Source organism: Diadema setosum, chromosome 18 (genome assembly GCF_964275005.1).
Source record: "Diadema setosum chromosome 18, eeDiaSeto1, whole genome shotgun sequence".
Lineage (NCBI taxonomy): Eukaryota > Metazoa > Echinodermata > Echinoidea > Diadematoida > Diadematidae > Diadema > Diadema setosum.
Window position 1 is genome coordinate 36,839,094 of NC_092702.1, and position 16,251 is coordinate 36,855,344.

The following is a 16,251-nucleotide window of genomic DNA, read 5'->3' on the forward strand; positions in this document are numbered from 1 at the left end:
TTTGTCTACTTTCCATTTAGTCTCGGACCTCGTGCCTCGTATTTCTCGGTACCCGAAAGCATGCAGGCAGGCAAACAAACAAACCTACGTCCAAAGCCCATTCTAACCGACGCGTTCCTTTTTTTTCTCTCTCAATGAAACGAAATGGAAATCAAATCAAATAGGGTTAGATAACATAGCAAATTCATACCAGCAACGCGGTGTGTGTCTCGTGCTCAATATAATTTCGTTGGATTTTATTACCATGGCACAGCAATGTGTCCGTTGATCAGCAGCCCCTTTCGTGCCCTCCTTTCATTTCATGTCAAATCATAATTATGATCGACTAGTCATGTTTCCGTAATGCAGCTACATGTATTATTTAAAGGGCGAGATATATTATGGAGGCAACGGATCCATGCTGTGCCTTCATCATGGCTGCTGCATACATGCATAGTTCGTCTTCGGTAGCAGTGCGGGACAGTAAAGTGATATCCCGCCAGCAACACTGGAATAAGCTATCCGTCGTCACCATTTCATTTTGGACATGATGACTGTTGTATAATGTAACCAGGTATAGTGTGCCCTTGGCAACGGCACTATATGATACGCGCATGTACAAAAGGTGGGTCCCACCTTTTATTAGAATTGCTTTGTTTAAGATACCTCTCCCGTTTCAAAACCAATTTTAATCAAATGAACTTTGAATTCCTTTTAGAATTACATGCTCTTTCACATTTCATAAGAGGTTTCTCATTATTTCAAGCCCAATCTCAACCAAAACTGTACCATGCCTTTAACCCCATCTGCACAAAGGAGGTACATGTTTGTAAAATACTAGTATATTCTAACAATTTCCAACTAATATTTTGGACCTAGGTATATATGTATGTATGTATATATATATATATATATATATATATATATATATATATATATATATATATATATATATATATATATATATATATATATATATATATATATATATATATATATATATATATATATATATATATACAATGTATAATGTAATACACCTGTATATCTATATTGAGTAAGTTGTCCGTGTGTTGGCGTGACATTATCATAAAAAACAAAACTGAAACAAAGTTCATGCTGTATTCACCAACAATTTATTTCGGCACACAAATTTTTGAGCGATTCGCTCTTTCTCAAGTGTTGATATTGAGAGAACAATAACAACACTTGAGAAAGAGCCAATCACTTGAAAATTTGTATATACACACATACATACAGGGCTCGACATCAGTGGAGGCATGATGGCTCAGGGCCACAAAAAATTGATATCCGTCCACCAAATTTGGTGGCCTGATTGGGCAACTCAGATTTAAAGGGGATCGTTAAGCTTCGTTTTTATCATTTTTGGCCACCACAGAAAAAAAGTTAGTGTCGAGCCTGATATATATATATATATATATATATATATATATATATATATATATAAATAAATAGCGAAAATTTTGAGCAAAGAAAATGGGTTTTCATCGGGATGTTGATGATCCCGATGAAAACCCATTTTTTTTTGCTCAAAGTTTTTTTGTTTCAAGATATATATATATATATATATATATATATATATATATATATATATATATATACAAATGGGAACAGACAAGTTTTGTCTTTTTTGAGTTTTGAGTTTTATTTGACCTTTAACCGGGCCCCATGGAAGACCAGAAGTGACTGTCATTGTCACTACTGAAAATGGGCTACCCTCCGTATGTATTTTTTTCTTTACTGACCTTTATGTATGAAATCTGATGATTTTTAGTACGGAAATAAAACAAACAAAAAAACCACTGGCCTTACATCTTTCATAGTTCAAGTCTAATTCATCACATACCCAGGTCACATCTACTTCAAGAAACATTTTATTAACTTACCATATAAAAGGTGATGTGTACATGCATTTTACATTTTACATTTTACAAATTGCAATGATATGTAAATTTTCAGGAATTGCATCAAATCAAATTGTGATGGTCAAGAAGTAGAATGATCTACAAGACTTAAAACTGACCACTTTCTAAACTGACAGGTACTGGGTACAAGTGTTTGTCTGCAATACTGTGTCCCTGTAACAAGTACATTAATATTATTGCTAACACACAGTCTTGAGTAATTGCCTTATGATACATTTCCTGACTGACTGCTTGCAAAATCTTGTTTACAATTGTGTTATTTTTTCACTATAGCATGGTACAGCAGTACATGAAGTTGCAGTTATATAGTCAATGAAAAAACCTAGATCAAGTTGCCCATGATCACTACATCTCAGTATCTTCATTATTTTGTCCTTTCTTTTCATGGAAATTTCTCTTTCAGAAATAAACTCACAATCCCTCAAAATCTGAAAATTCTCATGTCAAAATTATACCTTAATAAATATACACGTACTTACTTTTCCTTACCTTTCATCTCCTCAAGATTGAACGTATGACCCAGTACAAACTAAATGATATATTTCAGCACACCAAGCATCAAGTACATTGTACTCGACCAACATTTCACTCTCCTGGATATTGAATTCAGAGAAATACGAAACTGCTGTTGCTGAATTGTACACAACAATCTTAAATACTGCAATCTCTTGAGCCCATTAGATAACAAAGTTCAAAAATAGAATACAGCTGCAGTAATTTCAAAGCCACATAAAGTCTATAATTTGCATCAAGGTGTTGGTCGTGGCCCCATACATTGCAAAATCATCAACATTTTAAAAGAAGTTCCACCTATCACTAGAACCTTGGCAAGAGTCTTGCACACTGTACATAACCTGGTATAAAAACGATGTCAATTCTGTCAAGCATGATGCATCAGGCCCTTTAAATTAAAGCAATACATGTACACTACTCTGTGTATTCTCACACATGCTGGCAACATCAAGATCATGGGAGCTGCATTGCTTAAAGGGTGCGTTCAACTTATCCTAGTCTCATGATTTCTTGGCCCCAGGGGGCAAAAAACTCATGAAGAGTCATTCTAGGCTTACATCCAATCGATATGCTGCAAAACACTGCTATATTATTGCAATTTCACACTTGGATAAGTTTCTTTGCAGGTGCAGCCGAGTGTGCAGGTACCAGCAACTCAGTGACAGTGATTGCATAACAGAGTGTCATTTTCATATGTCAAGGATTAAGTACAGGCAGTATCCTCATTACATCATTTATCTGACCATTCCTTAGTACAGTGTACTCAGACAAAGGGCTTTAACCCTATCTAGGCAGGGCTATTTAGGCAGATGATACGGCCGGGGGGGGGGGGGGGGGGGGGGGGGCCTCCCAGGATCCCCCTCCAGATCTCGGCCGTCGACCGTGCGATCGTGACCAAAATTGGTACACACATTGCCTATGATGTAATCTAAAGTACCGTGAAGTTAATTTTTTAAAAAGTTAGCATTTATGCTAAATTATGCTAATTTATGCATAATGATGCATGAAATCAGACAATTTGGTATAAATCGCTAAATAAAGCTCAAAACAGGCACAGTTTTTGTGTAAATATTCTTTTTAGTGTAGTCCTTAGCAAATGTAAGAGAAAAAAACTGTGCAATCAGAAAAAAATTCTTAAGTATTTTAGTGTTTTTTTAACTTCTTATGTATTTCTTTGTTTTTTCGACTTTTATGTTTTTCATCATTTTTTCGATGAAATTTGTCCGCGACATTATTCCGAACAAGAAAATATGTTATTTATTGATTTTACTCAATAAAACCCCCAAATAATCATGCCTTTATGAAATTTGCCTGTAAACACAGTTTGAAGTGAAATTGTACACGAATTCACGTTTTTGAGAAATTTTTGGTCTGACATGCACATACGTATTTATGCACAAACTTCGGAACCGTGCACCCGGGCATTGCAAATTTGGTGTCAAAAGATGCGGGAGACTCGAAAGAAAAAAGTCATGAAACGTCGCGGTGATAGCTTTTCGCAATAGCGATATATCGCACAAAGCGTCGAGGGGCGGCCCCCCGGCCTAGTTAGGGTTAACAAATGACTCTGCTCCCCTCCCCTCCCCCACTCCCTACCACCTGCTGCACAATTAGCCTTGACAGTAAAATAACCCTATAACTACAGACAACTCGCACACAGGACCTTTACATTCCACTGTCACAGAAAATATCTAGCTTCACTAAATTGCACTTGTCGCAGAGATGTACTTGTCAAAGAGCAGTCTTTATGAATGCTTGCCGAGATAAAGACAGTCAAGTTGAACAAAAATTCCACCACGGACGAATATAAGCATACATGCGTCTATGTTAATTCTATTGGTGATGAAATCACAAAAGTCAAAGGATTTTACTCTGTCCCCATGGATTTGGTGAGGCGAGGCTGACTGTAGATCATTTCAAACTGAAAGTATCAACATGAGAGAGTAGATGTCTACACAACAATTTCCAATCACCAAAACACAGATATAGATGTTACATACAATGATATATCTGTTCTGGACTATGGCATCAAAGGAAAAAAAAAATTGTGAAGCCTCACATACTTGTGACATAATGTGACAACATAATGTGACATCATAATGTATCAGTTCATTGGAAGGCACAGGAAAATGTGCAGTATGATTCTAAGGGTTACTGTATGATTGGACATTAACAACACTACATGTACCATAATTAACTGCAGAGCAATTCTTTGATGCTCAAAAGCAAAGGTACTTTCTTCAAAATATTTCATCCAAGAAAGACACATCTTGAACATAGTGCTTCCCTGCTAACTTGGTTCTGAGTGGGGGTGTGGACATCATCTGGCTGGGTTTATCCTCCTCAGACGTGCACAATTTAGGAGACTCCATCCCATGTGGGCGTCTGATGAGAAACAAAACAAAACTTCTTCAAATTAATTACTCTTGCATCATTTTTTTCTTTTTTGATTGCAGCTAAGAGCTTAATTACATTGATGAAGGGTCACTTGTCAATCAGTTGCAATGAAAAACAAGCAAACTTTTACTGTATTAGTCTATTCCATGCGAGTGAAACTGAGCTAATCTGTCTATGCATAACACACACTGAGGGTAGCATTTGCATAACTAAAGTGACCACTCTTTAGCAAGGTCAACTTTGAGTGTGTTATCTTGAATGCTACATTCACTCTGAATTAGTACTGAGTTCACACTAAAAAGAATGAAATGCACATTGTTTTTATTTCAGTGAAAATGACTAGAGGATGTATGCCTGTGATTTTTGCAAGACTGACTGAAGTTAGACTACAATAAAAAGAACAGCAAAGAATATTTGATCATTCATCTTGTCACCTCAAGCAGTTTCCCATTTGGAGAATAAAACTTCATAGAGACAATGTAAAAACATTCAGCTTAATGTTTCATTCATAAGACCTTGGCATTGTTCACTTTGATTATGACTAACTACAATGCCTCCCTGCAATGAAATATTGCTCTGACCCTGTGTTCTTTTTTGGGGGTGGTTTCCTTAGTTTGCTCTCCACAGGGATAAAGTCTGTGATGATTCCAGCAATGTCACCATCCTCGTCTTCAGCGGCTCTCTTCAGTGTTCCCTTGGTTACATCCTCTTCACTCTCTTCTCCAGAAGACACTGGTAGTTCATCCACCATCTCTTCACTGGTATCACTCCCTCCTTTCTCATCAGAAAGAGCTCCTGCTTCAATCAATGTACAAGGACTTCTGTGAAGATTTCCCCTCCTTTGGCGCACATCCGCTGTCGTCTCATCTTGGATGGGGATACTCCTGGGCAAACCAACCTTGGATTGTTCATGGAGCATGGAATGGTCACAGTTGCCATCATCAGAGATCTATGGTGTATAAGTGTATAAAAGTAAGATCCTGTTTTGCAAGTCATACAGAATACAAGGGAAAACAAATTAAGCCTGAACTGGCATTTTTCTCAACAATTCTTCATATGAACAAGAGTTCAACAATATCACCTATTCACAAATGGTCTGAATAAAATAATTTGATGTTTCATATCACAATATTTCACTACAAGATGAGATTATATTCTATCAACTCTGAGATATGGCAATTTCCCAGAGTGTTTGTACACTGTACATCCTGCTGATGACAGCATTCAGAGGGTACATGTTAGCCTATGACAGCTTCTCTGATATGAAACATAATTGTTGTCAAAAATAAAGTTTATATTGCAGCATTTGACTTGTTATTACATGAAAATGCACAATGCACAACCAAGCTGTGGCTGAAAGGCAAATATGCGATACACTGTATTCTGATAATGGCACGTTTGTTCACTCATGAAGTCACGGATATGCACCTATGTAGGAAGCCCTCTCTCTGTGCATGTTTTCTTTTAGATTTGCATCTATTTGTTGTTGGTTTTTTTAAAATGGAGAACCAGGAAACCTTGCTTCAGCTCATGATACCTAGTGATATTCATTTGCAAAATACATGTGTACCACACAAAAGAACACCATAAACATTCCACTCCCAGACATCAATTATGGATGTCACATGAATGTCCCGCAACTCAATACACCGTATACTTTCATCATCTCATATGTTACTATGCAAATAGCACTCTTTAATTTTGAATTCAAATTCTCAAATGTGGAGTGAAGAACTGAACCCTGGTCTTAGAGTGCGACAGTCCTGTCTACAAATATGCCAAGTCCAACTTAATCCACTGAAGACTAGCCACAAGTGTACTCAGGCAGGAGTCTATGGGTAAATCATGTTATAGCAAAACCAGCCCATCCTCACTGGGTTAAAAGACTTGTGGACGTGCAGTCATAACATAGTAACTCCCTCTTCATGGTTGCAAGGTAATACAGCATGTATTAAAATACCTTGTCAGACCCTGAGGCCAGCCTTGTATCATGGAGCTATCATACAGTGTCTCCATGTTTGTATACTTTTTGTAACAAACCTTTGTAAAACTCACCTCACTTCCACACTCATTTCAAAATTTTATACATCTCTATGATATATTTGGAGACAATAATTCCCAACAGCCCCAACTACATTGTGCATACATGAACAAACCATTTAAGGCCAGTCCTTGCACTTTTTATCACTTACATCCAAACACAAGTCAAGTTAAAGTGAAACTCTATTGCTTGTAATAAATGCAGTTTCATCAACATCTTGTTTATATCATAACAGAGATAAAGATACACATGAATTAAATATTGCTGTACATGGTGTCCCCAGGCCATGTGCAGATCAGGGCCCTGTTGTATGAAAGTTGAGATCAAACATAAGTCAGAAAATCAAACATAATTCTCTGAATACTTCATTCTGATTGGCTGATACCTCTACGTACATTGATTTTCTAACTTATGTTTGATTGCATCTTTAATGCATCAGTGCACTGGTTGAATTAAGACCAGAAAAATATCAGCTCCCACATGCTTGCATGCATGAGGCCGAAGGAGAGATATATTGTCTCTTACCTCACTAAGAAACTGTTTGGCCACTTCTTTCAACTCTCTGACAGTCATGCAATAAATGGTCTTTGGCAGACTGGAAGTCTCATCATTGGTATGTCTACAGAGAAAAGTTTGGAGAGACGAAAAGGAGAAAGAAAGCTTGAATACTTTCAAACTCTCGAGCTAATCATGGGTTTCATTTTCAAGTTACCACAGCTGGTAGGATGACATGAGTTTGTTTTTGTTTCTTTCAAATTTAAGATATACGTACATGCCATATTTTGCCTGATCCATGATGAGGTTGGACGGTTGAGTGGAACTCACTAATATACATATAATACATTTGTTAATGTGGACAAATGATTCACACTATCTGGTTGTCGCCATCGTATATAGGACAAAACTTTCAACTCTTAAAAAAATTTAAAAAATTTATGACTGCTTTTACACAGGATGATGGCTATTCTGGTATTGCTCACACACCTTGGTTCTCCTTGAGCTGGGACTGATGCAGTCTTAGTAAGAATCCCTCTTTTGCCTGTCTCTTTAGACTCCACAACTGTTTCTCTGTCTGCTACTCCTTTGTGCCTCATCCATGCAGGCACTTTTGTTGGGCTGTTGCCACCAGAAATTGAGGAGCTACGTTGTGGCGCTGGTTGATCGTCAGATGTTCTGGACAGGACACTAAACTTTTGAAGGCTATTTGGATGTAGTGGTTTCAGGGTCATCTTTGATTCGCTGGCTGAGATGCATGAAGCCAGTTCCTCATACTCCTTCTGATATCTAACAGAAAAGTAATTCCATTAAATTTGCAAAGGTTTCACATGAATCATAAGATAATGGTATTGTACACAGTTAAGAAGATATCATATCATATCATGAATACAGAAACACAAATGGAAAATAAGAAATGAATCTATGCAATCATGTAGACATAAGCTTGCATCACACTTATCAAATTTGCTTTGTAAGAATTCAAAAATTTGTGCATAAAGGGTGCATTGTTTCCATTATACTGTATTCATATATTTGAAGCTCTACTTCAACAAGCTTATCAGCAGGGTCAAATGTCTTAACAAAAACTTATAATAATAAAAGAAAAATTGTAGAACAATGACAGACCATTATGACTGGTTGAAAATAAATGTTACATTCTCATTTTGCAATTCTTGGTAAAATATCTAAAATCTAACTCAAGCCTTATTTAATTAGATTTCGAAGCTAATATGGAATACTGTGAACAGGTAATGAATTCACATAATTTTACTGCTGGAATCGGAGGAGTGCACACACTTCTCGCAAAAACAATTCATAAAAAACAAAAAAATAAACAAATCAATTCAATTCAATTTCAATTCAATTTCAATTTCAATGTTTTTTTATTTTCATTTTTCGACAGAAATATAAACATCACTTTTTTGGTAACAGAAAATAAGGATGAAAAGAATGTACAATAATTGTACCACCTTACAATAATTACACACTATCATAGAACTCAAGTGATTAGAAGTAACTAAACAGGATGCAAAATTCGAAAAATGGAGGGACCCACTAAAAAGACAAAGCTTGTAGAATGTGGGCCCCTCAGAGAAAAAAAACATCAGTTGAGAACAAAGTAAAAGTATGGAAGCCCACTAGAAAGAGAGATCAACAAAAACAGAAAGATACAAATAAACATGAAACTAGACTGGAGTAGGAGTAACAGTACAACGGAGAGTTGACTACACATGTATGAGACCAGACAAAATGAAGCAAAGCTAACATAATAGAAAAGAACAGAACAGACAAAAGCATTCTACAGAGACAGCGATCTCGTGAGAAGTATGTCGAGAGAGTGGGAAAAAGTGACGCGAGAAAGAACAGGGTAATAGACATATAATCGGAGAAATACCGTAGCATTATATGAGTATAATATACAGGAGCTAAAGTATACTTGGCAATCAATACGTGAAAATGTATTCAAATCAAATTCAAATCAAATGAGATTTTGACAATCAAGGGTTAAAAAGTGACAGCCTGTTGCAAGTATCTACCACAACCTATAAACCCCAAAAGTTAATAATATCTAGCATAACTAACTAGGGTGATTTCAAGTCTGGTGCTAGTGCTTGTACTGGGTTTACCTCCATATTAGCCACATCAAATCAAAGATCACCACTGAATGTCCAATTAATAGAAGCAATGTCAATCACAACTACCTATCCTCATCACTAATGTTATATTCAATCCACCACTATGTCTGTGAGATCTTACTGGAATTGCAAGGGGTAAAAAAATATGACTGTGTGTGATTTGAGTTAATATGAAAAGGCACAGTCATGAATATTTTGTATCAAAACCTGATGGAGAAGGCAAATCAACGTCACTAATTTTGTCACCACTCCAAAATACAACAATCTTCATTTTGTTCCATGGCTCAAGCTTTATGTGGCCATTTCAGTGTATGTTTACTGCATTTGCATTGACTCTGCAGATAATGGAGATAAAGCATGTATGTTGCCAACACAAATTTATCACTGAGCTTACTGCTAACTTCCAGAATTATGTCATTACTTTGAGGTGAACCTGCTAACACTGACTGATTTTTAGATTGGAATCATTGCTGGTGTTAGTGGTGAGATAATCCCAAACAGCACTAGCACTGAATATGAAATCACCCTTTGTTATTAGGAGCTTTCTGTTGAAGCTGTAATATGTATGTACTGGTATACACTTGTTAGATACCCAACTACATTAAATAAAAAATCTCACAAGATACTCACCTTTGCATGCACTGCCTGTCCTTAACAGCAATTCCAAGCACCCGTCCCCACATCTCTTCTGAGATCCATTCTCCACATTGAGAATCCAGATCTTCCAGTCTGTCAAGCAAGGGAACATGAGGTGCATCATTCTCTGCATCTCTCACAAAGGCAATGTCTGTGAGTGATGGATGAACATCCTCTGACATTCTATCACTCTGGCTAATGACAAGCAAGTGTGGGTTCCTGCAGACTGCACTGCAAGCAAGCTGCTTCATCCCTGTGTGGGTGAAGTTTACGACTGCCTTGCCCACAGACTGGTGTACGTACACTGTTCCTGAGTGGTGGAGGTCAAGTTTGTGAATACTCTGTAGGAAAGCTAGGATACCAGGCTGAGGAGCCCTGCTGAAGGTCCCGCTCTGTTCTTGATCCTTTGTGATGACAAAGTAGATAGGAAATTCACAATTTTTGCTGACAGATTTTGCCATTTTGAAAATTTCCTCCACTCTGGCTGCATCAGAACCTCCTGAAATGAATTGAAAATAAGAGATCCATGTCACTTTGTTATCATAAATGTTTTGACTTTAATGTATGGAGCTATCAATCAAGTTAAGATCTCAAACAGAAATAAAAAATTAAACCATTTAGAAAGAGCCAAAGCATACTTTGCCTAATGCCTTTTGATTGATTAGCACACCTGTTGTTTTTCTCTCCTCACCATTCTGTTCTATGTCATCACAAAAACTGTCACTGGAACAGCTCTCTAAACATTATAATACCAGAATGACCTTCATAGACGACTCTGGTATAGCTATGCACCATTATGCGCGGCTGACTTTAGTTAGAACTGGGGGGGGGGGGGGGGAATCAGCTAAAATTATACCAATAAGATTAAACAGAAGAAATTCAGTTTACAGGCATAATGCCCTTTTGTCTTGGTGATAACTTGTATCAGACAATTGGACTTTACCAGCACCCATCATCAATACAGAAGTAACTTTTTTGGAGGGGTGGGGTGGCAAATTGTGGTAGTTTGTGTGGTCAGCATTAATTGCTAATCTGTCTACAGGTACTACAACATTGGAGCAAGTTTTGCAAATGAATATGCATCAAACAGACTGAAACTGACACTTTGCACATGACAATGTATTGCATGGAAAGTGACATATTTCCCCAAGGAACATCACATGGTATCTCTCTCTTTGATGTGCATTAGCTTCTTCTTCCTTCAATTAAAACATGAATATCAGAGATCATTCTGAAAGCACAGCAATAAAGTGAAACATCATGAGGGCAAAGCAAAGTGTCATCAAAGCACATTAAACCCACTGAAAGCTAGTCCTGAGAATGTCTGGGCAGGTGTCTATGGGAAACATGTGTGACAGCAAAACCATTTTTTCCTCAATACGCGTAAGTCAATTCTGCTTACTTGGTCTGAAAAGGGCATAGGGATGAATGAAACATTGAAATGTTTTTTTCATCAGGAGGCAAGGAACTTAAACTACACCTCACCTTCATTATCCTGGAGTGCTGCAAGAACTATCACCCTCCCACAAGGGGCATGCTCCTTCCATAGTCTCAATGCTGCTGAAAGTTCCTTCAAGTCTCCATGTTGCATTGCAGTCCACTCCAGAAAAACTGCAGGCACTTCAAACTGTGAAACAGTAATTACAATGTCATTTGTGGTCATTCATTATCATAATTTAAAAACATGGTCAAATAACATCCAGTGCAATAATCTCAAGAAATATATTTGCTTTCTAAACATCACTCCCATTTACAAAAAGATATTTCCAGCAAGTAATTCATCAAAAGAAAAAAATCATAATTAATTGAAGCGTTCTTGTTTAGATCCTTCAAGGTATTGCATCGGAGAAAAAAAAAATCAAGCAAAGTAAATCAAAACATAAACCTGGCTGCTCATGATCGTGAGGAATTGACCCTCTGGATAATTTCTTTATCAGCAACAGAATAAAATTCTGTGACAAGATGAGATCCTCTGTATCTACACTATGTCTCATGATATAATTCTATGCACATGCAAGTGTGTATGTGAGTATGTGTGTGAAAGAGAAAGAGAGAGAGCAACAGGGCATCCCAAATTTCAACAATGTATGAGTTTGCAAAAAATTGTCATTTTCATCATCATAAAGAGAGTGCAACACCTAAAGAATACAGAATAACTGAAGTCTAATTTTTGAAATGCTACAGAAAATCTACCTTGTAGCTAGTCTCAGCTTCCAGACATGTTTGTTTCTCCTCAATATGATGCCATCCTTCAGACTGATCCACCCATTCTATGTCAGACACCTTGGTACCAGCTGCGTGTTGGAACCACTTTCCAATCCTACCCTGGGTGCTGAGTATGTCTATGGCTGGTTGCCGCATCCCTTCTTCCCCACCACGGGCCAGGAAACATCTTGCCAGGACCCATTCTCTTCTCCAATAACACTCCAGATCATTCCTTGGCTTGAAGATGATGCATTTCAGTTGGTATGTTGGCTCCTAAACTTATAAAAGAAAAAGAAAATCACTTTAGACTTGATAAGCTGAATGACAGGAATTTAAATTCGCACTTCAGTTAACTGAATGATAAGATAACTGAATAAGATATTTTAAGCATTTCATTCACTCTTCAGTCCAAATATTCCCCTCATCTTAAACTCGATAAGTTGAGTAATAGACATTTAATTCATACTTTAGTCAATACATTCAACCTACAATGTATCTTAGACTTGAGCTTGATGAATAATGTACATGTACATTAAATTTCCACTTCAGTCAATGTACACCACTCACCTTTGATTTGATAAGCTGAATGATAGACACTCTCGTCTTTCTTTGCCAATTCTCGTCATCCAAAACAACATTTTCTCCTCCTCGGAGAATGGCAAGGACATGAAGAGCAACATTTCTCAGCCCCCATTCTGGATGGTCTGCGTACAGCTCGCTTGTCGACAGCCGTCGATGGGTTGACTTGAAGTGTCTTTGATAGTGGAGTGTTTTCCCCTGTAATATGGTTAAAGGACCAGTCCACCTTCATATATATGTGGATTGAGTGAATGCAACAATATTAGTGAAACACATCAGTGAAAGTTTGGGGAAAATCTGACAATCCGTTAAAGAGTTATGAATTTTTAAAATATCTGTGCAATCACTGCTGGATGAGAAGACTACTACAGTGTATGATGTCACATGTACAACAATATAAGGAAAATAAAAAGAGAATTTCATAAAACTTTACTTTTTGAATAAAAGTGCACATTTCTTTGACTTGTTACTGACAATTGTTAAGGGTAATATTATTCCCCCTGCCTTCTGAAAGAGAGAAGTAGAGTGTTCTTTTGTTACGTGAGAAAAGTTAAAATATGTTGAATTTTCTTTATACTTTTTTTTACATCATTGTACACGTGACATCACAAAAATGTATAACTTTTGAATGGACTGTCCGATTTTCCTCAAACTCTCATTGATGTGTTCTACTAATATTGCTGCATTCACACAACCCACATGTCTATGAAGGTGAACTTGTCCTATAATAACAAATCATTTTCATGATTACATAATTTTACTTCATTACCGGTACTTTATAGAAATCTCAGTAGGCTTCAATTCAATTGGCAAGATACGTCATTACATCTTCAAAAAGTCTTCTTGATAACTTTCAATAAAGTGAATTGAGTCATTGTGTAATTTCTAAAGTGTTGGAATGCAGTGTTGATTTTGCTATTCTTGCTCATTTTCCCCCCTAAACTTTGACCCCTTCACTGTCATGTTCCATGTGTGCCCTGGCATACAGGTTAAATAGCCAAGAATTTCCATCAGCATTCAGTAATCCGTCCAAACTTGATCTAGTTGTCAAGGTAGAAAGTCTGCTTCCAAAGTACGCGTAGTCTTTGTTCCTTCGTCAAACAGGAAGGCTATGGCCCAATAGAAATTAGGTAACCTCTGTTTACTGACAATTTAGTTTGCAGACATCTGTGTCAATTGTTAAGGAAGAACTCCAGCGTGTGTGCCAATTGACCAAACACTGCAAGGGTCAATTGACTTGATTCTTTTATACTAACCAGCAATAACAACCAAGAATTACCATACTTGAGTTGATGCAAGAGTAAAGAAAAAAAAAAAGGAAAAGAAGGACATTTGTGACCGGCGACAACGGTTTCAGGCAAAAGTCGGGAATTTTGAAAATTCATTTTTTCACTGAATCAAAATGCCCATTTCCTAAGCTTTCCATTGATATAAAATACTTGTATTCTTCGACACCATAAGTGGGCATAGAAAGAGAAATAAAATACACTTTTTAAGTTGTTAGCCTGACAAAATTGCGAGAAAACAGGCTTTGAAGATTCACCTCTTTCTCAAAGACAATGTCCGAGCGGCGATGCGAGGGGAGAATCACCCATCCGTACGATGGTGCCAACTGATGTTAAGCTCCGCCTCTAGCAACCACATCGCCTTCTGATTGGCTCACTGAGAGAGTCAAATTTCCCGGGCACCTTCCTCGGAGCTCAGCGTATGGAGCCGAAAAACAATGCGTTTCGCTCGGGTTTGATTTCCAGTACGTCTTTCAAGATGGCGAATACGATAATTACACATATGGTGTACATGCACATGTGTATGGTACGTGCACGCATTACGCAATGGCATCCACACGCCATGACCGTGTGCATGTAACACATTTACTAATCGCATTTTCACTGTGGTTAATTTGTCTTTATCATTGGCGACCCTTTTGAAGGCGGAAAATTGCTTGTGCTGGCAAGGGTCACGCTTCCTGTTTGTTTTGCTTTGAGTCATGCATTTATGTTGCTTTGTTCGGTGGTGCTAAATAAATTAAAATAAACAAACAAACACGACTCGTTAGTTTTGTACGAACTTGACGTGTAGTATTTGGATATAATTTGTCACATGTGACCGCTCCTTTCCTCTCATCTAACTTCCATTGAGTCAGTCTGCTGTCATAATTTTTACTACATGTACAAGTAGGCAAATTTGAGAATACAGTTGTATTTAGTTTTCTTTTCACACGATTATGTTATGCAACATGATTTTGGTTTCACTTCCGTTGTCGAACATTGCGGTAGAATAGTTTGGATAGAAAGACAAACGAAGAGCACGCACTACAGAGCGAGCGTATATAAACCACTGTACCAAGAACAATGGCGCATGTAATCGTGCACGCGTGGACAAAGCATTCCCCAAACGCTGCAACTGGTGTCTCCGAAAGCCGAATTATGTAAATGTGTGCGATGCACCAGCCAATCGCGTGCGAGACCCTGCGCCGTAGCAACGCTGGGGATATTGGCGCTGCGTTCGAACGAAGCTCGAAACTGACGAGTGCGATCCAACATAGGGTGCTTAAAATTCCATTTTCGATAGGAAAAACTTAGTCTTATGCAATGAAATTTAGTGTAGATGTAGAAAACATATCAAAGATTCGATTTCTGCAAAAAACCTAAATCAACAAAAATAATGGTCAAAATCTTTGTACCCCGCCTAGGAGGGAATTTGCTCTTGCGACTTTTGCCTGGAACCGTTGTCGCGGGTCACATTTTTGATTGACTTACACTAAATGGAGGACCGACAAACATTATCATTTCAGGCATTTTGATATCTATGGCTTGGAGTTTTGAACTGCAGACTCTGATTTGCCTTGGATGCAGAGGGCCACACAACCCATCAGTCCTCAATCCTCACTCCTCAGATATTACCATGCTTGTTGTTCATGGCCAGCATGCATATGAGCCACATAATAACAGACACTGTCAGGCAGGTTCTGTAGAGTAAAATTGTTACAAACAAGCAAGAATAAAAGCAAACATTTAGTAACACTAATAGGGGCAATTCAGGAGTTTAGAGCCCATGAAATGTTTTGTCGCAACGATGAGACATTTGTATTTAAGATTACGAAATACGTATTCTGACATGTTTCAGCTTCTCATCCAACAATCAATTGTGAAATTATTGCCATAAATATTATCATATGCCTACAGAAAATTACAAAGTTACAGATTCAGTACTCCCGATATGAATGCATGTACACCGAGCATATGCACATCTTCTGCTGAAATTAGCCAGCCAGCTTTGATGGAAATCTGGCATCTAGAGAATATCTAACGTTCCTTACCAC

General features: G+C 37.6%; 1 protein-coding gene across 1 annotated transcript; it reads right to left on the minus strand.

Annotated features, from left to right (window-relative positions):
* Positions 1 to 4,678: 4,678 nt before the first annotated feature.
* Positions 4,679 to 15,896, minus strand: LOC140241488 (uncharacterized). Its single transcript, XM_072321216.1, has 9 exons — positions 15,689 to 15,896; positions 12,918 to 13,127; positions 12,339 to 12,623; positions 11,631 to 11,772; positions 10,140 to 10,644; positions 7,861 to 8,160; positions 7,402 to 7,495; positions 5,417 to 5,784; positions 4,679 to 4,823 (listed from the first exon to the last, which is right to left on the minus strand). Exons 1-9 carry the CDS (start codon positions 15,725 to 15,727, stop codon positions 4,679 to 4,681), a joined length of 2,088 nt encoding a protein of 695 aa, XP_072177317.1. The 5' UTR covers positions 15,728 to 15,896.
* Between the last annotated feature and the right edge of the window lie 355 nt (positions 15,897 to 16,251).